Source organism: Peromyscus leucopus, unplaced genomic scaffold (assembly GCF_004664715.2).
Source record: "Peromyscus leucopus breed LL Stock unplaced genomic scaffold, UCI_PerLeu_2.1 scaffold_133, whole genome shotgun sequence".
Classification (NCBI taxonomy): domain Eukaryota; kingdom Metazoa; phylum Chordata; class Mammalia; order Rodentia; family Cricetidae; genus Peromyscus; species Peromyscus leucopus.
The window spans coordinates 70,764-94,356 of record NW_023504479.1 but is presented as its reverse complement, the minus strand read 5'-3'; the positions used below and the strand labels follow the sequence as shown (position 1 = coordinate 94,356).

General features: G+C 44.5%; 1 protein-coding gene across 1 annotated transcript in view; it reads right to left on the bottom strand.

Annotated features, from left to right (window-relative positions):
- LOC114689580 (ER degradation-enhancing alpha-mannosidase-like protein 1) overlaps positions 1-23,593 on the bottom strand; it is a 28,885-nt gene extending 5,292 nt beyond the window's left edge. The window contains 17 exon segments of the mRNA XM_028863867.2: positions 1,506-1,680; positions 2,199-2,286; positions 2,288-2,317; positions 4,475-4,508; positions 4,511-4,645; positions 6,478-6,661; positions 8,186-8,232; positions 8,235-8,277; positions 8,279-8,357; positions 9,566-9,669; positions 14,651-14,723; positions 23,119-23,146; positions 23,149-23,364; positions 23,367-23,423; positions 23,426-23,511; positions 23,513-23,548; positions 23,550-23,593. Of these exon segments, the coding sequence (XP_028719700.1) occupies positions 1,506-1,680; positions 2,199-2,286; positions 2,288-2,317; positions 4,475-4,508; positions 4,511-4,645; positions 6,478-6,661; positions 8,186-8,232; positions 8,235-8,277; positions 8,279-8,357; positions 9,566-9,669; positions 14,651-14,723; positions 23,119-23,146; positions 23,149-23,364; positions 23,367-23,423; positions 23,426-23,511; positions 23,513-23,548; positions 23,550-23,593 (1,459 nt within the window).

Sequence of the window (23,593 nt, the reverse complement as noted above, 5' to 3'; positions counted from 1 at the left end):
CTTGGAAGATACTCCATCAGCACACATCATAATGACTACAGGGGTTCCCTGAGGAGTCAGGTCCCCAGGTAAAGGAGGAACACGGGCCAGACTCACCTCATCTGACTAAGGCATTCGGTCTGCAAATACCTGTGATGGGTTTAACTGGACTCAGGGTCAGAAAATCTGCGCACAGGCAGAGCACTACATGGGCTCTATTGATACCTACCATGGTCAGAAAAGAAATAATGCCCACTACCCTCCAGGTACTTATCAGAGAACAAATCCTTCCATCTTGCCTCAGAACTCCCTAGAAACTTAAGATGCAAAGACAAGGTAAGAGGACTTTGTGTCATTCCAATTACTGCTCCGTGAGGCCAGTCAAGGGGATGCAGTCCTATAGGCTCTAACGAGACCTGAATTTCTCTTTCAGCTTTCCTGCAATCATCCAGGAAATCAGAGTTCAGGTCCTTACTCCTTCATCACATGCTCTCTGATTATGGAGAAGATTCTCTGGGAAGATGAGACTTTTACCCCAGAACTTCTAATTCATGCCTACTGCCAACCTACAGCAACAAGAGGAAAGAGCAGCGTGTTGGCTGCCTCTAGGTTAAGAGCCTGGGATAGCCTTAGAGGAGAAACCTGTAAGTGGAAGATTCCTCTGGATTCTATGTCCATGGTGGACAAGATGAGTTGACAATAAGACAGAGGCGTTAAAGCTACCGGCAATAGACTAAGCTGCCGATGAGCCCTTCAGCGGCGGAGGAGGGAGAGCTATGTCCTCAGAGCATGTGGGGCTTCACTTTACTCGAAGCTCAGAGAAATCACGTCTGAGATCAAGACAGTCTCGAAACCTTGTGAGGTCTCTTGAGATACGAGGGCTAACACCAGTTTCACTGAGCCCCCCCCCCCCATACTATTTTTTCAAACTAGAAGCAGTGACTTCTAGTTCAGTATAAATTTCTTTAAATAACTCTGAAGCACAGAATGAATCCTACCATCAGAATCTCTAAGAATAGGGTCCTTGCACACTGCAGTTTCCTGTCTCATACCTACTAAGCTCAGCAGAGCCAGCTTCCTGGGAAGTGTATGTACACAGAGCATGTGAAAAAGTTTGTGTACCAGGCTTCAGGTGTCAAGGAGACATTTGATAGTAACATTTCCTCTGTTATTACAGTAATTGGACAAAAAGGAATCCTCCTTTTAAAACATATATACACATACACAAAAAATCTTTTGTGTCAATACTTTTATATAAACCAGAGAACTGGGAAAAAAAATATATTAGATTCCCCCGCCCCAAGAGTTCTTTGGCCAAACAAATCTGGAAAACTGAAAGATAAAATCTTTCCTTGAATATTAAAAGAAAAATAAGACCACAGTAAAGCCAGGAATCTTTATAAAACGTGAGGTTAAAAGCATATTTGGCTGCAGACACTTTCTCCACCCTACAGACTCAAGAGAAGTGACCTCTAGCAGGACAGAAAGAGGCAGCAGGTCTATCACGTCACCGCTCAGTAAGCCCATCACCTGGTAGAGGAGATACGTGGACTCCACCAGCTCTGGTCTCAGCGGGTAGAAGAGAACGTCAGGGGCCTGGAGCTGCCAGTTATAGCGCTCAGGGAGGGCCCCGTACCGCTTCCATATGGCATAGTAGAAGGCGTGGAGGCAGATGGCGTCTTCCACATCCCCTATCAGAACCTACGGAGACAGCCCAGACAAATTCTCTAAACCACAGGCAGATCTGCAAGTCTAGGGACTGATTCACAGGGGCATCAAGATACGCTATTAACCCTCCAAATCCAAAGGAATCAGAGAACGCTCAGGATAAAAAGGGAGAGGGGGATTTCCCAATAAAGGCTTATTCTTAATAAATGTGTGTGTGTGTGTGTGTGTGTGTGTGCGCGCGCACACTATAGTGTATGTACACATGTATTTGCTCATGTTATACACTTAGAGGCCAAAGTAGAACATCTGCTTTGTCACTCTTGACCTTATTCCCTGGAGCTAGGCTAGCAAGCAGCAAGCCCCTGCAGTGAACCTCCCATCTCTGTGTGCTGCCCACCCCCACCCCCAGCACTGGGATTATTAGGTGCATGCTGTACCACTTTTTAGGTGAGTGCTGAAGATTCAAACTCAGGTCTGCAGGTTCATCCAGCAAGCGCTCTTACCCACTGAGCCCCCTTCCCAGGCCTCCTCAACAAGTGAGTGCACCATACCTGCAGTCCAGGGAAGAAAGCCTGCAGAGAGTCAATCCAGGTGTTCATGAGCTGCCCACTGAACATGTTCACATTGACATAGAGTGGGGTCACCCTCTCCTTCATTGCAGGCTTCCCGGCTGTGGATCCAAAGAGCACAAGCCAAGGTGAAAAGGAAGCTTGCAGACAGAGCTCCAGCTCTATTCCTCTGGCAGTTTACTTCCCGGTGTTTCATTAACGCAAAATCAATGTTCACTTTTTCTTAACTCCTTCCTTAAACCTTTGGCAGTAAGACTGCCTGTACGTGCCTACACACAAACCTAGTTCTAAACGTAGTTCTAAATATCAAGCCTTTGGGGTTGGGGATTTAGCTCAGTGGTAGAGCGCTTGCCTAGCAAGCGCAAGGCCCTAGGTTCAGTCCTCAGCTCTGGAAAAAAAAAAAAAAAAAAAGACAAAAAACAAAATTGAAAGCACTTTGACATTCGAGTTTGAGAACACTGACATGTAACAGAATTGGTCTGTGTTGGCCTTGACCCAAGCGGGGAAGCATACTTTATTCTCTTTGGAGTCTCTTCTCTGGTACAGAAAGAACACGGTCCTATAAAAAAAAAAAGGCCTGAGAGGATGCATCAAGGCAGGACCCTGAGAGCTTTCTCCTCAATTTAGTTCAGTATTTTGTAAAGCTAAAATGAACCAAGCATAGTAGTGAATGACTATAATTACACACAGAAGCTGAGGCAGGAGGATAGCAAGTCTTGAAAAGCAAAGAAGAACATACTTCAGCAAAAAATAGTAAAACTGCAATACAAAGAAAATTAGCATAATCTCTCCAGAACAATGGCATTCAAATCATGCAGCAATCCACATTTGCGGTTTATAAGGGTTGTCTGGCAAAACAACCAAAAGAGCTGTAGCAACAGCTACACTGAGCACCCACACCCAGGAAAAGAAAACAAAGAAAAGCAAAAATGACAGCTGCAGAAGTGTTATTATTATTATTATTATTATTATTATTATTATTATTATTATTATTGCAAGACTTTAAATTTTTTTTTGTGCATTTGTGAGTGTCTGCATGTATGTTCAATCCTATGCGTGTGGGTGCCCAAAGAGCTCAGAAAAAGGTATCAAATACCCTGGAGCTGGAGTTAGGGGCTGTGAGCCACCACATATGGCTTTGGGAACCAAACTTAGGTCCTCTGTGAAAGCGAGAGTTTTCTTAGTCTCTGAGCCATCTCTCCAGCCCCCAAAGCTCTCACAACAATGTCCCTACAACAGCTGTTACAGAAATAAAGTCAAAAGCTCGTGAAACCAGAAGCTCAGTAGCTATTACTTGCATTAGTCGTTTAGTACACACGTGTACAGAGAAAACGCCAGGGAAGGGGAGCTGGGGGCTGAGGCAGAAGACTGCAGCTTTGCACAGCTTGTCCATAAGCCACAGTCTCTATGGACATTCGGAATGTACTGAAAAAATAGCAAACAGTATTTTCTAAACAGACTTTGAGCAGGGGTAGGGGTCAGGGTAAACTATCCATTATTTCATACTTAGGATAATTCTGGGGCTGGAGAAATGGTTCAGGGGTTAAGAGTACTTCATATGAGATCCTGGACCAAAATCAGTGACTCACCAGTTCCAGATCTCTGGCCTTAGGAACTGTGAGATATTTTAAGCTACCAGGTTTGGAGATTACTATGCTACACAAGGACCAATTCCCAAATGACTAACAATCAATTAAGAGAGATGGTAGATAAAAACACAGACCCTGGAAGTTTATATTAAGAAAAATGGAGCCGGCAGGATAGCTCACAACTGTAATCCCAGCACACAAGAGGCTATTGCAAGAAGTGATGTGAATCACCTGCAGGCCATGGCAGTTAAAGAGTAAGAATAGGACCCTTGCCGTGTGTGGAACACAGCTGTGATCCCACACTTGGAAGCAGAAGCAGAGGAGTGCTGTAAATTCAAGTCCACATGAGTACCAGGCCAGACAGGGCTATCCAGAGACACTCCACCCCCAAAGTCTTTAAGTTGAAAGAAAGAAGACAGTAAGAAGGTTTGAGGATGAAGATGTTTTGCCATCAAGCCTGAAAACCCTGATTCCATCCCTGGGCTGACATGGTAAAGAACCAATTCCTGTAAATTGTCCCTCTGACCTCCACATGTGTGCCATGGCACACACACTGCTCTCCAAAAACAATAAATACACAGTAATAATAAAATAAATAAAATGAAAGCAGAGCTGGGCAGGAACTGAACACACTGCTATGGCAGTAGAAATGACATCAGAGACACACACCCTCTCCGCAGGTAGCTCTGGATACTCTGATAGCGGCATTAAACATCTCTAGGTCTTCTTTTTCTCCAAAAGAATGTAAGAATTTCAAGAGGTATTCATAGAAGGAATCCAGCCAGCACCCAGCACTCTGCTTTCCAACCCAGTGGCCTGTCTGGATGTTCACAACATTGCCTGTGGAAACAAACAAGGTACTTCAGGTCTCAACCATGGTGGGTGAGGGTGGGGGGTAAGGTCTTCCTACTTCCTACTTCCTACTTCCCACTGCTTCTCAGCATCCTTCTCCCTGGCAGGTATGAGGAATGGACAGGTGAGTTTCCATTTTTTGATTAGTCCTATCAGTAACTTGGGAAACAGAGAGATCATTCTATAGCACTCAGGTGTGTGTGCATATGTGCATGCATGTAATAGTCAATCACATATGAAAAATGGGGATAAACATTTAATGGAAAAAAAAATAGGCTTGATATTTTGCTTTCTGCAGAATGGTAATGCATTTCAATACCAAAGGAGTATTCACAGTCTCACAGCCTTTTACCCCATATTCTCATTCCTTGTTTTATATATAAAAGAGAGCTGGGATATAGATCAGTGGTGGAGTATCTGCCTAATACATATAAGGACCTGAGTTCTAACACCACAAAAACTAGCCAGGTATGGTAGTGCACAGGTGTAAAGGATGAGGAGTTTGACGTCATCATGGGCTGCACAGAAGTGAAGCCAGCAGATGCTACACAGCAAAAATTTTATTAAAAAGGGAAAAACAATGAATAGCTTTTAAAACTGGTAACTATGAAAGTAAGGCAAGAATTTGGAAACATCAGAATGATCTGCCAAATGCATACAGCATGAAAACTTCGTTTCTCTTAGTACTGTGCTATAACTGGAGTCCCAAAAGTTACACATGAAGACTAACAGGGCCTACAGAAAGTTAAGTGGCCAATCATGTTGAGACAAGGTCTCACTGTGCAGCCCAGGCTGGCCTCAAACTCACCTTAACTCCTGCTTCAGCCTCCAGAGTGTTATATTTACAGGTGTGTGTCACCACAGTCAGCCTGAGTGACTTTATTTCTACTGTTGCTATTCAATGTATAAAGTTTGTACATAAACCTCAGGAGGCAAAATTTACTTAATTTTTTTTTTTTTTATAAATTATCCAATATGGTTCCAAAACAACCAAGTGATTTCCAGATGTTCAAAAAGAAAAATAAGTTCCCATAAGACAATTTTAATGATGTTAAAAAAACCCATTTTAAAACAAACATTGTGAGCCGGGCGGTGGTGGCGCACGCCTTTAATCCCAGCACTCGGGAGGCAGAGGCAGGCGGATCTTTGTGAGTTCGAGGCCAGCCTGGGCTACCAAGTGAGCTCCAGGAAAGGCGCAAGCTAAACAGAGAAACCCTGTCTCGAAAAACCAAAAAAAAAAAAAAAAAAAAAAAAAAAAAAATAAAAACACATTGTGAGTTAGCAAATATGGGTAGTTACTAAAGACAAATGTCATGATGAATACATAAAGGATATTATTCGTTATTATGTCTACTACCTAAGCTTAAACCTTTCCATAATAATTCTTAAATATTTTGACTAAATACTCTCAAGGGTGGGAAAATCTAATATATGTTTCAACTAGGCTTTCACCTAGATTTCTTTTCCCTTTTTTTAAAGAAGAAAAGCCTCTCTACTTGGAAATGCCAAATTCCTGTATTTTTAGAACCTTATATTGAAGCAATAAGTTTGCCTCTGAGACAGTTCTTTTGATGGCATTTCTATTAGCCATAGTTTCTGATGAAATAAAATATACCAAGGGATCCAAACCGAGGGGGCTGTAAACAGCTGAACATTATCTTCCATCGGACCCTAAAACTTCACACCAAGCAAAAGGTCATGGGAAGAAACTGGACCCACAAAGCGCCAATGGCTGCTGCCGTAAAGTGCGGAGTCCAGAGCAAGAAGGAAAGGGGACCAAAGGCTACACAGACCCACTGATGGTACAAGGTGAGCCTCACCTAGCAATCCTGTATTGTTGCTCCGAAGGTTCCAGAGGGCTTTCACAGCTCGTCTGGCCACCCACTCAAAAGTGGAATCCCCCAGCAGCCGGCTCAGAATACCAAATTCCACCAGGAGAGAACCGGCGCCCGCTGTGCAGGTCTCATTATTGCTGTCAGGAGGAACACCCGTCTTCAGATTCACCTGCGATGGGAAGACTCAGTTGTATGGAAGGCCACATGATGTTGAGCAATTGCACCCCAGCACTCAGGAGGCCAAGCAGAAGGGTTATAAGTTGGAGGCCAGCCTGGCTACAGAGCAAGTTCAAGGCCAGCGCCAGCTCATAGCAAGATCTCACTTCCAAAAAAAAAAAAAAAAAAAAAAAAAATTGTAGCAAAACTTAAGAAACCACAGTGCTGAAAAGTCACATCATAGATATAACACTCAGCTAACGAACCACACTCACTGCGACTCGGCTCACCAGTTGTCCACGTTATACACAAGATGAGAGACAAGAGCAAACACTAAGAACATCGAGTCTCATCATTATTCATTAAACCATCTCTTTCTGCCAAGCATCCTTGCAGACTATAGAAGCATCAGGCTCTGGGTGTGTGGTGTCCCGCATAGGCTCATGTGTCTGACACTGGGTGCCCAGGCAGTGGGGCTGTTTGCTGAGGCTATGGAATTTTAAGAACCTTTATGCCTTGCTAGAGGAAGTATATGGGGGGGGGGGCTTTGAGGGTTTATAGCCTCATCCTACTTCCTGTTCACTTTCTCTGCTTCCTCTGTGAAAGGTGATCAGTCGGCTTCCTGCTTCCCTAACATTTTAGACTCTCCCTTTAGAATCATAAGCTAAACAAATTCTTCTGTTAAATTACTTTTGGTTTTGGTATTTCATCACAGCAACAGAAAAGTAACTAATACAGGGTTAGAGACAAATACAAGCTGTAATGGATTCTAGGCTAGTTTCTAAAGACTCACTCCTGCTCAGCAAACACAAACAACTGGCAGACTGGGAGAGAGGCAGAGGTTCAGCCACAGTATGACAGCCAATTTCATCATGGAGTTTCTGTGGTCTGGCATTTCTCACGATTACTGCAAATGCTGACACAATTCCCAGAAGAGTTATTTGGCTTGCTAAGTCAGATGCCAAATACACAATCTCACTCAGATCTTGTATCTAAATCAGCATCTAATTGTCTGGTCCTGCAGGCTTCACTTGCAGGCATGTAAAGTATTCAAATGAATATTCATGGAGCTCCCGCACACATGTAAGGATCTTTGGGAAACATATCCAAGTCAGAAATGAAGAAGCATTCTCCACACTAGCTAGTAATAGAAAATGCAAACCACACATGCACAGTGAACACAGTTCTTCACCTTGAAAGGCTAACTGCTATATTACTGTATGTCTAGAACACAGAAAGTACTCAGTAAAAGCTGAAAAGTTTTAAAAACTGACATTATGTTTAGGACCAAATCCTCTCTAAGGACATCACTCTCTTCTTATAGCCAGGCCTCATCCATTTTATAAGTTTTAATTCAGGAAAATTGTGAAGAGTGAACACAAAGGAACAAACCAGCCAGGTATGGTAACTCACACCTGCAATGCTAACGTCTGGAAAGTTGATGCAAGAAAATCACAAGTTCAAGGCCAGCTGGAGGTACATGGCACAAGATTACTTCTCAAAAACAGCAAAACAATGGAACAAAGCACTCACTTACCCGAGGATAGGGGATCCCTGTCTTGGTGTTTTCAAAAGCCGGCAGAGCCGCACGGCCAGGTCATGGGCCATGTACAACAATTCATTATCATTAATCCTCAATTGTCATGTCACCAAAGGGCTGTCTGGAGTCAGTTATTATTCTGTGAGCAGAAAGGAGGCTTCCCAGAACCCTGACACAGAAGAAAAAAAATAATAATAAAAACACATTGCTACAAGTGCACAGAATCCAATTTACAAAGACAAAAGATGTCTTTTATTTCTTCTCAGGCTCCAAGCTGCCTGGAGAAGAACCTGATTCAGTAGCTTCTGACAGTCCCCTCTGGCACTAAGTGACTGATTCTCAGTTCACTGCATTGCTAAACAGGAAGATAGGGAATTATCCATTCGAGGACAACGAAGATGCCACCTAAAGCATTAACGAATTTGGTCATCTTAATCTTAGGACATCAAGAAAAGGAACTATGCTAACCAGGAAAGCACCCACTGGTTATTCTCAAAGGACATATTTCTTATTAGCATCAGTAAATTCCTATTGATTCATCTCACTTGGTAAAGAAACATTAGCCATATGAGAATAGAATAAGATTCAGCAGAGCTAGGTAACTTCTACAGATCTGACTGCCTGGTATTGATGAATTGTCCAGTGCCTAGTAGACAAAGGAAATGATAAAATGAGAGATACTGAAAAAATCGAAGGCTACCCTCTTAGACTTATGTCCTTGGAGATACATAAATGTCCCATCTCAACTATCTAAAAAGGACTGCAACATTTTTCAAACAAGTCATTTATTTTTTTCTTGTTTTAGAATAAACAATTTCATAACTTCAATTTCAAGGTTCAGATTTAGAGCTGGACTGTTGTATAGCAATACATTTTTCAAAATATTTAAACAGGAAAAGAGCCAACATTTCACACTAAGAAATCCAGGCACAAAACTGGTATAGGCCATGATTCCACCATTCCTTAGCAAAGAGTGGTGATAAGTGAGAACCATAAGAAGAAAGACATCAAAAGAGCAAGCAGTGGTTTTTTTTGTGGGCGGAGAGATGCAAAACTCCATTTAAAACATGAAGAGTATTCCTAAAGCAGTGAACAAGGAAACAAGAAAAGATATGAGTGAATCACTAAAATTGCATTTGAAGGACATCTCTCTTCCATACTCACTAAAACATGTGTTTCTGTGCAGTCCAAAAAGTGACGATGTTCAAGCATCGAAAGTACAAGTTTTCATAAATACTAAACTAAAACGAACATGAATAATACACACGGAGTCCATACTGTTCATATGGACTCGGGCTGAAAACCCTCAGGGTAATTAAGTCCCTTACCCCACCCCCCACAAAAGCAGCCTTCAGTTCATTTCATATGCCACTTTACCTTATCGTAGCTTCAAAGACTTGGACGGTGGAATCCTTGTCAAACGAAACAGTGTTGATCACTAACTTGACTGCTTTCTGGAACTCGTGTTGAATTTCCATTATCTTTAAACAGAGGAACACAAACTGTTACAGCAGCCTGAAGTGACAGTCTAGCGGTGATCTGTGAGTCTGCACTGCCTGTAGCTCTGTCCCAGTGAAGAAAAAAACACTCAAAACGTAGAAGGCAGTCACTGCTCACATCACACTCCAGGACAAACGGCGAGCCTGCCTCCTACCACTCACTGAAGGATCCCATCTCCAAGTGGCACAACTGTGTGAATGAACACTCCCAGAATCGCTGTCGCCTCATCTTTCCACTCCCTTCTCCCGCAAGCTCTGAGCTGACTTTTACTTGCAAGGCAGAACAGTTTCTAAAAAGTTGTGGAGCGGGAGAAAATAAGTCAGAAAATTAAGTAACAAAAATATGATTCTATCTCTTTCTCAAATAAACCCAAGACATCTGGAAAACTAGTTGACCTTGCTTGCCATCCAGATGTGGAAGATTTTTGAGAACTAATACTAAAACATAGCATGAAACAAGTAACATTTAAGACAAACTGGAGTCTTGGAAAATGGTTCAGTGGTCAAGGCACTTGCCATGCAAGCCTGATTGATGGCCTGAGTTCAGATCGCCTGAACCCCTGTAAAAAGCCAGGCACAGTTTGTCCTTTGACTTCCACACAAACGTGGTAGCACATGCTTGCCCTCACACACAAACATGTACACACTCGTACAGAAAAAATAAATAAATGCTTAAAAAGTAAAAAACACAACATACAAATTATTAGCTCTGTCCAATTTAACAATTAAGGTTCCTATGTGAGGTACATAGACACAATGCCATAGCATGCTATTTCCTTCAAAAAGGGCAAAACTGTCATAAAATGATGTAGGTTAACCTACATGGAAATGATTTGATTTCACCCAAATTTTTATAACCATTTTTCATAAGGACACAAACACATACACCAATAACTTGGTAAATAAATAAATCAAGAACAAATGACTCTTCAGACACTCGCTCTCTGGGGTGTGCCTTATTTCTCACTGTACCGGGCTGCCATGTGTTTCTCAAGTCATATTGTTTGCTTGGGTACAGAGCAGAAACAGGCTTTCTGTTTACAGTTCTTCCTTTTTAAAGGAACATGCAATCTTGCTCAGGTTGTACGCAATGGTCAGGGGACTGTTTTCCCGTGGGTTCCTGCAGCGTATCTGCAAACATCTGCTGAAAATGCTAACAAAACAAAAGCCACAAACTTAAGAATACCTGAGAAATGAGCCAACACACTAACCCATTCAAGACCAGATATTCTGCAATGAAAAACCACAGAAATGGGTCTGTTTCCTCACAGATGTTCACCAAGAACAGTACCTAGTGCAGCTGCAAGGTTGATAGGATCTCAGATCAAGCTGGGGAAGGGGATGAAACCCAGGCAGTTACACCCTGTAAGTTGTCACATTAGACAGCCAGTGAGTACAAAGTAACCAGGGTACAATTCACCCCGGCCTGAGAAAGGCTGACTGGACAGAGGAAGGGCTTTGCAGAATCTTGAAAACACTGATATGCAGCTCGCACCTATAGTTCCAGCACTCTGCAGACTGAGGCATGAAGGTCACCAGTTGGAGTCTCTGACTTAACGACCAAAACAAAACAAATGATGAGGGATGTAGCTCAGTGGAAGAGCACTCACCTCACGTGTGCAAAGTCCTGGGGTCAATCTCCAAGTCCACCAAATAAATACATACATAAATACATACACACATACACACATACATGCCTGTAATCACATCATTTGCTGAGGCAAGAAGATCGCTGCAAGATTAAGGCCAGCCTATACCTTATTTTTGAGACAGGGTCTCAAATAAATAGGGCCACTAAGGTAGCTTAGTATATAAGAATACTTGCTACAAAGTTTGACCACGCTGGGCGTTGGTGGCGCACGCCTTTAATCCCAGCACTCGGGAGCAGAGCCAGGCGGATCTCTGTGAGTTCGAGCCAGCCTGGGCTACCAAGTGAGCTCCAGGAAAGGCGCAAAGCTACACAGAGAAACCCTGTCTCGAAAAACCAAAAAAAAAAAAAAAAAAAAAAAAGTTTGACCACTTGAGTTTAATCCCCAGAACCCAAATAATAGGAGAGAACAGACTCCTGCAAGTTGTCCTATGACCTCCACCCACATGCAGTGACATGTGCGGGACACACACACACACACACACACACAACACACACACACACACACTAAATATTTTTAATTAAATAATTTTTAAACCTCAACATAAAATTTTTAAAAATTAAATAAATAAAATGCTATTGTGTGAGTGGATCTCCAATAATCAGAATTTCTCCACCTTGAGAACAATACTATGTTAAGGGGCATACTGTTAGAATACATGTTGGACAAAATTGGATTAGTAAACGTTTACTTAAACAACCATCTGCAGTCCTACTATATACTACTTATTGTCAAGTGTGGAGGACAGAGTACGGAGGACTGAGAGAGTGTGCTTTCTTAAGCTGTACACACATCTCCTAACCCTCTTCCACAACGGGGTGGGGGTGGGGGTGGGGGGTGGGTGTGGAGAGAGGCTGAGTCAGTAGCTTTGAGCATTAGCACTAATTACACTGCTCTTACTTGTCTGGGCACATTCTGACATGTGATGGTGGCTGACTTAATGGAGCAGCAATCACTTCAGAAGGAAGTACTGGGAGACTGAGCGTGCTCTGCAACTACAGCCGGGAAGGAAACCCAGCAGTCCGATTAGAACCAGGGCCCAGCCTGTTTCTGCAATCTACACAGTGAAGATGCAGAACATACCTCCAGCTCTTCCCAAATCCTGCAACTTTGGTACAAGCAAACCACGAGACAATCACGGTGTAAAGTTAGCTACCTTTCCCTACTCCAACTCCTAACTGACAGCTTTAAACATTTCTTAGGAACATTTAAAGGAGCCAGATAAATTGTTAAACAGAGTACTTGACATAGGATCCAATAGTAAAGACTGTCTTGGACAAGGAAAACAGGGAAGTCTGTAAAATTACTTTTCCTAAGGAGACTGTAAAACACTGGAAACGTTCCTTGGAAACCAGACCCTACGATGCTAGGCCAAGAAGCACACAGACACAGCCTGACGCATGTCCAGCGTCAGGCTTATCGCCTTCAGGAGGGTTCTCCTGTTTATGCTGAAAGGCCTCTAGCTCCCCCCCCTCCCCCCGCCCCGCCGGGGTCACTGAGGATGCCAAGATGTGAGAGGGTAAAGCAGTATGCAAGTTGGCAAGCCACATCTGGTGTGAACAGGAGCCAAAACCAAGAAGCAGTAAATAACAGGGGTGTTCACAGAGAGGGCCTCATGCACGAGCAGCACTGGGCACAGACACTCCTCCGAAGCCAGTAGCCAGAAGCATTTGGGGGTACCTTCTGACCCTGGATCTTCTGGTTTTTACTCTCAAGTATTGTAGTGTTATAAGCTAAAAGAAGAATGGTGGATTTGTAATAGGGAGCTCACACAAAAATTACCCTTCACAACGAACGCTTCAGGGAAGAGAGCCTCACAGCCACGGCCATGATGCTAAAGTCAGAGAGCAATTAGGAGAGGTAGGTGTGTGTGGTAGGATGGATCCTAAAAGGAGAGACAGCCCACTTGGTTCCAGAGAACAAACAGAGGTTCTGACTCACAGTTTTCAGGGCTATAGGCAAGTTTCCTGCCTCACAATTTAGTTTAGTCTGGTCTATGTATCAAAGGACACAGAGACAGGCACTTAATAGGCGGCTTTCTGGGAGAGAGACATAGAGGCTAGAAGGTCCCTGTGGTCTGAATGAGAAGTATCCCCCATAGGCTCATGTTCTGGAATACTTGGTCCCCAGTTGGTGGTGCTGTTTGGGGACCTTATGGAACCTATAGGAGTCTCACTGTAAGTGGATGAAAATGTGAACATCCAGCTTCCTGACCCTGTTGCCATGCCATGCCTTTCCACCTTGGTGGGAACCATTAAGCCAAAATAAACTCTCTTTCCCTTACCTTGCGTTTGGCCCTGGTGTTTTATTACAGCAACAGAAAAGTAACCAATACAGCCCTTGATCTAACAGACTACAATAACAGTCAACCAATACAGCCTGTGCTACAGTAACTGAACCAATACAGCTGTGATCTAACAGAGTAACTGAGAACAATACAGCCTGTGATCTAAACAGACTACAGTAACTGAGAACCAATACAGCCTGTGATCTAACGACATAGAACTGAGGAACCTAATACAGGTGATCTAAACAGCCTGTAGTAACTGAAGGAAACAATAACAGCCTTGTGATCTAACAGACTATAGTAACTGAGGAACCAATACAGCCTGTGAATCTAACAGACTACTGGAAACAATACAGCCTGTGATCTAACAGACTACAGTAACTGAGGAACCAATACAGCCTGTATCTAACAGGACTACAGTAACTGAGGAACCAATACAGCCTGTGATCTAACAGACCTACAGGTACAGTAACTGAGGAACCAATACAGCCTGTGATCTAACAGACTACAGTAACTGAGGAACCAATACAGACCTGTGAATCTAACAGAACTACAGTAACTAAGTAACAATACATCCCGTAACAGACTACAGTAACTAAGTAACCAATACAGCCTGTGATCTAACAGACTACTACAGTAACTAAGTAAACAATACAGTCATGATCTAACCAACTACAGTAACTGAGTAACGAATAGAGTCTGTGATCTAACAGACTACAGTAACTAAGTAGTAACAAAAGTCTCCAGCTCTGTTAGGATAGGATGACAAAGAAAAAAGTAGGTCCTCTAAAAAACTAGCCATGTACTTCTCTCTCCCTTTAAGGAGAGCCATATTTCCCCTCAGTTAACCTTGATGCTTTTCTTGTCTTCCCATGAAGATCATTAAAATAAAATAACACTCAACAAAGCCTTCTGAGTACAGCATTTCCTAGAATTCCCATTCCTGGGGAAATGAAGAAAATACAATAAACCCCCAAACACTTTATCTTAATTATCTTAATTAAAGAAGAAAAGGCTGAGTACTTACTGCAAGTGTATCCAAGGCATCAACAAGAGTCAGGGAGTAATTCCCTAGGACATCATTGATGTTCAGATTTGAACTGGAAAAGAAAGAATGAAAATTAAACAAAGGTACTTTACATTTAAAGTGAAAGAAGGGGGGAGGACGGACACCCCGGAAGGGGTGGGTGGAAACCACAAAACTAAACACCCATCAGGAATAAGACTGCTGGCAATGTTCAGGATCCAGAAATGGACTGTGGGTAAGCAGTAGGGTGCAGGCAGGCCTTGTGTCTCGAGAGCAGCAGTATCTATGTGTTCACAGGATTAGGAAGTCTCTAGGACAGCAGAGACATGGGTATAGGTGGTAGTGAGACAAGCTCAAGGGGATGTCCAGAGATGGGCAAATCATTCACCCTCTAGACACACTATCACCATCAAGTAGCTTTAATACTGTCAGACTTCAAAACTCTTAATTTCACAATCATTAGGAACTGAAGGAGGGATCCTGTCATGTGACCTGATATTTCTTCACTGCTCAAACTATGACACACAATGAAAACTAATACATCCGGGAAGGCTAGACAACAGTGAAAATGACCTGGCAGAGCTGAAGAAAAATTCAGGTCACAGACTCCACTCACTCCCTTGTCCCTTTACCACAAAGCCAGAAAATAATTCCAGAGGCTGGAAAGAAAAGAAACCGATAGTAAAAGAAGAAATAAGACAACGGCTTAAAGATCTCATTTACTAGAGACCAAAGTAAGAAAGCGCTACTTTCATTTCCAGCCACATCTAGCATCCTCATCTTCTCTGCATGCCACCTGCCCTTACATCATCCCAAAGGCTCCCTGTACCACTTCTTCCTATGAAAGAAGTTTTAAGGGCAGTATCCCACGGTCCTGGATGGCTTGGTCTGCTGTACCTCTCTCAAAGGCCCTATGGGGGTTGCTAAGATGACTCAGTAGGAAAAGGTGCTCGATGCTAATCCTCAGAACCTGAGTTCATCTCCAGGACTCACATGGTAGAAGGAGAACACTAACTCTCACAAGTTATCCTTCGCCTGTGCATTCCTGCGCGCGCGGCCGCGCACACACACACACACACACACACACACACCACACACACAGTATAAAATAAAAATAAAATGCCTTCCTCTGGATACGGAAGACGGTTGTTTGGCTCAAACTGTTTGGGGGCACCCAGGCAGGGGGATCGGGATCTGTCCCTGGTCTATGGGCAGGCTTCTGGATCCGGTGCCTGTGGTGTGACACCTTGCACAGCCTTGGTGCAGTGGAAGGGCTTAGACCTGCCTAGGCTCAGTGTGTTGGCTCTGTTGACTCCCCATGGGACACCTCGATTTGAGGGATGTGGGAATCGCGGGTGCTTGGGAAAGAGGGCTGGGGTAGGAGGAGGGGGAATCTGTGGATAGTGTGTTAGAGCGAGTAGAAAATTTCCTAATAAAGAAAAATGAAAAGAAAATGCCTTTTGGGCTTCATTCAGAGTGAAATAAGAATTACATGAAGAAGCAGGCATAAACAGCTTCCACAACTGACCTTAGCTGAATCTTCCAATGACTCTATTGTGTGTGTGTGTGAGCACTTAACATAGGACAAAGAATCTACAGCAAAAGACAGGTTCCCAGAGGGGTTACTAGGAACCAAAGCCACCAACAGCATCACTGGAAAGCTGCATTTATTCCCTCTATTTGATTTCTCTTAAAGAAACTCACACGATGGAAAGGGTGCCCTCAGGGTGAGAGCTATAGATTCACACAGGTCTCCAAAGGCAGTGCCAAGCACACAGGAATTGCCAAGGTTGGAGGAGGGTCAAACAGACATCCTCACGTTCAAGTGTCCTCAAGAACACTTGGCTGGGTTGAAATATTTAACTCCAGGGCTATGCTGCTCAGAAACAGAATGAGTTCCAAACACCCACGTCACCAGAAAGTGGTTGCCATATCATTTAGCATCCCACCTGAAACAAGTTAAGGAGAATCCGTATCACCTGGCATCCTAATCTGTGGCCAGCGCCTCCTCCCTAGCTGCCCCCATTGCCTTTCCATGTCTACTGTGCCTTTTCTCTTAGTCCACACACAAAAGGACCTAGTGTTCGACTCGTTAAGAGCTGGGGGCACAGCAACCAGCAGAATGCTTGCCTTGCAGGTTGAGATGCTGGATCTGACTCGCGGCAGCACAGACCTGCCTAAAACAACAAATCCTCAGTAACACGAGCAACAACTAGTAACTGTTGCCAGAGTGGATGTTTTTCATGTATCTGCAGTAACTGTGATAGTTCCACTCTAGTCAGAAAAATCCACTTAAAGATGTAGAATGTTCACCAGAACGTTTTGAATTCTTTTCTACCAAATTATCCCAACACTTAAGAGACTGGGCAGGAGGAGAGTTCCTTGCTTACACAGCAAGATCATGTCTCCGAGTGGCAACATCTAGATTAACAAAAATGGGCTGAGTTTAAGTGTAAGAGCTAGTCAGTGGTAGCCTGAGCTAATGGCAAACAGTTTTAAATAATATTAGCCTGTGTGTGTTTATTTGGGTGTGAGCAGCTTCGGAAATGCAAGGAGGCGGGAGTTGGGTAGACACAGAATAACTTCAGCTACAATTAATAATATAAATTATCAAAGTATGGAGAAGAGGGTAGAGAATAAAGAAAAAATCAGATTCCATAAAACAAACGGTCCTAGCCCAACAACAAGACATTTTCCCGCTTCCAGTTGTCAGCCCATCATGCAGATAACAAACACAGCTCTGCTCTTCAGACATGCTTATTGTAGTCCTGTCTCACTCACCTAGTAGCTCTTAGGGAAAGTCAATCTTTCAGTGCAAGGCAGAAATCAAGGGACAAGTAGTCCCATGTAAGCAGCTGGTCCAATCACAACTCAGCTCCCTCCTAATTCCTCACTTGTGCATGAACTTTCTTTTCGTTTCTTTTTTTTTTTTTTTTTTTTTAGTTTTCCAGACAGGCTTTCTCTGTGTAGCTTTGGAGCCTGTCCTGGATTTTGCTCTGTAGACCAGGCTGGCCTCAAACTTACAGAGATCCACCTGCCTCTGCCTCCTGAGTGCTGGGATTAAAGGCGTGCGCACCACCTCCTTCATGGCGATCATTCCACTGTGCCATTCTGAAGTTCTTACTACCTCTAAACAAACAAAAACAAAAGCCAAGGGAGGAGGAAGGGAAGAGGAGAGAAGGGGGAAGAGAGGGAGGGAGACAACAAAGATGAAGACCAAAGCCTCTGCTAGAAAATCTCTAATTCCGTAGCTAATAAAAATCACGAAGCATGTTGGAAAACAACACAAGAAACCGAGCTGCGCATACTCAACCTGCAACAGCTGTTTGCAAATCTTATCTTCTGTGTAGGCAGAGAGATAACATAACAAGCAGTCCCTGAGCACTCAAGGACTTAGTAATCCAAGAGAAGCAAAGGGGACAGGACTCAGTTCTCAGTCAAAATCTGAATGCGGCTCAAAGAACAGGAATCAAACCCATGAGCAAACCAAAGAGAATCACCTTCCATAGCTCAAGAAAGACCTGTGCCGGACTCTGAAAGATTTTTTAAAAAAGGAATTCTGAAAGAGGCTGTGTGTGTGTGTGTGTGTGTGTGTGTGTGTGTGTGTGTGTGTGTTGAAGGCACAGGCACTCCATGCATGTAAGAGCCCTGAGTAGGATTTCAAGTATCCTGCTGTTCTCTCTCCATCTTACTGCCTTGAGAGAGAGTCTCTCGCTGAACTTGGAGCTCACCCGGCAGTCAGCAGGTCCCAGCAATCCTCTTGTCTCCACCCCATGGGGTTGGGTTACAGACACAGGAGTGACCACGCCCAGCTTTTTACAGGCTTGTTAGGGACTCAGACTCAAGTCTTCATTCTCACACAGCAAACACTCTTACCACTGAGCCATCTTCTCGGCCCAGGAGGTGGCCATCTTAAGCTAGATTGCCTAGGAACAAACTAGGTGAGGAACCAATATTTGATCTGTTCATTGGGATTTTCCTTCTGTTTTAAAAATGTGGTTTGGGGGAGGGGGTGGAACCAAGCATAGTCATGGGCCCAAACCCCAAATGTATAGTTGCCTTTTTTGGATTACAGAAATATCTAAATTTACTCAAAGGTTTGAACTTGGATTCCACAACCCAACAGCAGGCAGGAGAGAGGCTGGCTGTTTTCCTAGGGTTGGAGACTTGTTTACTTCATGATAACACAGGCCCTGTGGCTCTCAAGATAAGCATCGGGAGGCTGGGACTAATGAGAAATGACACAGCCAGGTAATCACAGCACTGGAGAAGGTGGATCAGACTGATCAGGAGCCTAGGCCATCCGCGGCCATCTATTCAGTTAAGGGCCAGCCTGTGAGTGACTCTGTCTCTGAGAGAGAGAGAAAGAGAGAGAGAGAGAGAGAAGAGAGAGAGACGAGAGAGAGAGAGAGAGAAAGAGAGAGAGAGAAAGATGTTTTAGGACTATTCAATTGGCAAGTTCACAATTTATAATGGCAATGAACATTTATTTTTTGATATATTGATAACGTTTTGTCTGGCATTGGTATTTTCTTGGTCACACCTTGTAATAATTCCAGGCCAAGGCAGGAGAATCCTAAGTTTGAGGACAGTGGTAGACTGCCCTAAAGCAATTTTTTGTTACTTTGTTTTTGCAGCACTAACCTTGAATTTAAGGGCCTCTGACATGCTAGCAATGCTCTACCATTGAAATATATCCCCAGGCCTCAAAATAAAAGTGCATTTCATATGTGTATGTGCATGTACATGCATATGGAGACCAGAAGATCACCTGGAGCTCAGGAGTTACAGGTAGTTTGAGTAGCGAGCACTTTTCACTACTGAGGCCACATCTCCAGCCCCTCAAAGTCTAATTTTTTAAAGGGCCAGGGATGTAGTTTTTAGTAGCAGATCACTTATCTGGAATGTGTGGCCCTGGGTTCAATTCTCAGTATTAGGGGAAAATTAAGTCTTCTTATTATACTTTATTTGGAAATGTAAACACTTCCTTCCTACTTGTTCAGAACCAGAATAACAGAGCACAGACCTGAAACTCTTAAAAATATCAGAGCACAAGAGGAACTGTATACTACAGAAGGTGGGTCAAAACAAAAACCCAAACTAGCTTCCTGTTTCTGGAGTTGCCAGGGGGGTCTGCTCAAGGCCACAATCCGGTGGTCTTTCACCATGTCAGAAACACAAAGGCGCGCCACCCAATGATACCATTCATACCTATTCCTCACTAATGCTGTCAAACCGTCAGAGACTCGACTTCAACTTATATAGAACTGCCACTGCAAACACAACAAACAAAACAAACCTCCCAGCCTCTAAAAACGCTATGCACCCCAGATGCCACTTGGACAACAATTTCAACCAACCACCATCACCTCACTTTGCTGAAGGGTCCCCATCCCATCCCCAAAATGCTTCATAGAGTGCTTATGATTCATTACAAAAAAAAAAAGCATTGCCGTAACGCAGAGCCTGTAACTCCAGCTACTCAGGGGGTGTGAATTAAGATGACAAATTCAAGGCCTGCTGAGCTGCAGGACAGATGAAAGCCAGCCTGTTCAACTTAAAAAAGATGACTCAAAATAGAAAGTGAAAAAGAGCTGGGCGGTTTGCTCGATGATGGTACTACTTCTGTGCACAAGTCCTAGGGATAAGAGGCACTTAGCTGCTTCTGGTGAAACGCTCAGCTCTCATTCGAGCCCACAGAGTAACTAAACAGGGTGGAAAGCCTGCCGTTTCCATCTTCCTTCTGCGTCTGTCTCCTTGCCCTTTGGGTCATCCTGCTTTTCTCTACCCATGGCCATTGTGAATCATTCCAGGAGCGCCCGTGTAGATCCAGTGACTTCACTCCCTCTCTCATTCCTGTGAGACTGAAGCATTGTCTAAAACCTGGACTTACCTTAGATTCCACATGATGAGAACAATTATCTATGATGGGGAGGCTGTCCTCTAAGCAGATCACCTTACAAGAACTAGATTTTCTGAAGACAACTCGGAATGGATTATCACTGTGCGGGCCCATCTAGCAGGACCTGAGCTGAGACTGTAATGGCCAAAACCACAGCTTGACCGGGACTACTTAGTTAGCTATCTCGCACCCTCTGCCCCAATCTTCCTCTACTTGAACCTAAGGCTCATGCAGGATCCTGAAGCCCAACTCAGGGACAGATGGACCCCTTTATTTGTTCTTTTCCCAGGATGTCAATTCTCTTCTCTCTGCTTTGTGCCAGCCGTTTTCTCTTTAATTGGCACCTTGGGATGAGTGACAAGCCTAGCTTAGCAGGACAGCTGGAGCCAGAGCTTTTCCTGTAATATTCTGGTTATGCTAGGAACCATCTTCATCATGGAAGAAGACAGACAGACAGACTGACAGAAGAAAGAAAGAGGAACAAAGGAAGGATAAAAAGAAGCGCATTAAGGAAGAGCCACTTTCTGAGGAAGTGCCACGTCATCAGCACAGCAGTGCCTAGTCCAGAAAAAAAAAGAAGAAAGACAAGGAAGCAATGAGGCTAACGAAGGGAACCATCATTCTGTCACCTGGACACATGTCATACTTAAGATTCAGATGGAAGTGTATCAGAAATGTTCTATAAAATTTTCTAGGGAGGTTGAACCAACAGTCGTCATCTATAGCTTTTCAAACCTTTTTTGTGTCTGATTGTCAACTGTAATCTTATTGGTACACAAATAAACTATCTTTGTAAAATTAAAAAAAAATTCAAAAAGGTACATACAAATTGCAACTGTGTAAAAATAAATCAATAAATAGAATGTGTTGCCATATGGACACAGACTGCCAGAAACAAGCTACTGAAAGTAACTAGTGGGATTTTTCTGCTTCCCCTCCCAGATTTAAAGAAATCTGTTCTCACACGATAAAGGGGAGGGGAGGGAAGGGTGATGGAATTGAAGAAAACATAACCATAGATACAGAGTCTCTCTCTATGTCTCTTTGAGTGAGACAACTCATTCACTCCCTATAATCTAAAGAGGAAGTGTTACTTCAGTAATTTTATAGTTTCCCCCAAAGAAAAGAGAAAAAAGCAGAAAGAAAGAAGAGCTGAAATATAGCTCAGCTGTAAAGAGCTGTATAAGAGCCGTGTGTTCAATTCCCTGCACTCCTGAAAGAAAGCAGGAAAGACGGGGTGGGGGGGGGGGTTATAGGTACAAAAGCTGATATGGCTAAGCAAGACAAATAGTTCATGAGTCCAAGAACTATTCAAGGCCCAGTGCTCTCTGTGTGGGATGCTCCCTTGCTATTAGCTCATCACCCTGCAAATTAAGACACAAATTTACACTTAACCAACCCACTTATATAGCTCTTTATGCGCTCTAAGAGTATTAGCTTTCCTTTAAAATTGTTAATGTATTGGGGGCGGGTGTGCATGGGTGTCACAGGGTGTGCAGAGTCAGAGGACAACTCGAGGAGTCTCCTCAGTGTGCTTGCTCTTTCTCCATCCTCCATGTGGGTCATGGAGGATCAAACTCAAGTCCTGAGCATAGTGCCAAGCGCCTTTACTGGCTGAGCCATCTCACCAGCCCTTAGCTTTTCTTTTAGAACCGAAGAATCCTCCACTGCTTCCCACCAGGACAAGGAAAATACACACGCCAGGTGTCCAAGGGTGCCCATGTGCCAAGACAATTAACAACCCAACTCTACTCCCATCTAAGGGAGGAAAACACCAGTCACCAACCGGCCTAACTGGGTCGGTGGCAGCGCACACCTTTCAAGAGGAGGACCTTGGCTGGGTGTTCTGTTCTCTTGGACTTTGAAGTTGACTAGAGTAACCCTGGAACGCCACCTTCCCATACGTGGCTAGTAGGCTGGGAGTACTGCCTGACCTTCTGACAGCACCATCACCCCATCAGTGTTTACGATGGCACCAAGCAATGACAGTGTCAGTCAGTTCAGCGCCTAAGAAATCATTCTTCGAGGATCCAGATCGCAAATCTGGGCCAGGCAACGGCCATCCCTCCCAACTAGCTCTCCTCAGCCTAGGCAACGGCCCCTGGGAAAGAGGAAACGCTGGCCCCTGGGAAAGAGGAAACGCTAACCCCTCGCCATCCCCTGAGTCCAATTCACGGGATGGCCCCTTTCTCGGAACCCTTAATCTTTATATTAAAGATTGGGTGTGGCGTTCTGATCAGGAGTGGAGAGGGTTCGTTCTAAAGCTGCGTTTTCCAAAGGAAGCCTATAGCTAGCACTTAGATAATATGTCCATCTGGAGCAGCGGCGTGTCTTGCCACTGTGACTGTCCCTTCCGGTCTCTGGCCCTCAGTTTCCCCATCTGTAACAGAGAATGACAGGGACAGCTGTCCTGAAGTTTGGAGGGTCCAGGAGAATCAAAAAGAATGTCAGTCCACAGGGCAGAGGGGAAGGGGAACTTTGGACTTCGGCGGACTCTAAAGACCCTGGTGTCCCTCGGGACCCGATGGGCGGAAGGCGGCGCGCGGGGCGTCCGGAGGCTACTCACGGGTCCCCGCGGTCGGGCCCCCGGCCACGCAGTAGATGGGGTTGAGCTCGTCCTGCGGAAAGGCGTGGGCCATGTAGTTGTCGTAGCCGAAGACGAACATGCCCCGCGCCAGGTCGCGCATCTGGGCACGCAGTTGCGGCGGGAAGGCGCCGCTGTAGCGCCGCTCGTACTCGTCCGGGCCACAGCCACGGCCGCCCAGAGCGTAGCCCCAGTGCGCCGGGCCACACACGCCCGGCCCGGCCCCCTCGGGGTCTCGAGCCGCCCCTCCGTCCCGTGCCTTGGCCGATGCAGCCAGGCCGGCCTTCGGGAGGACCCACCGGCCCCGAGCCGTCGGGGCCCCTCAAGCGCTGGAAGCCGAAGCTGAGCGGAAAGCGCTGGTAGAAGCCCATGCTGGCCCAGCCCGAAGACCAGCCAGAGCACCGCGTGGAGCGAGGCGCAGCAGCACCAGCCCCAGGACGAGCGCTCGCCATTGCAT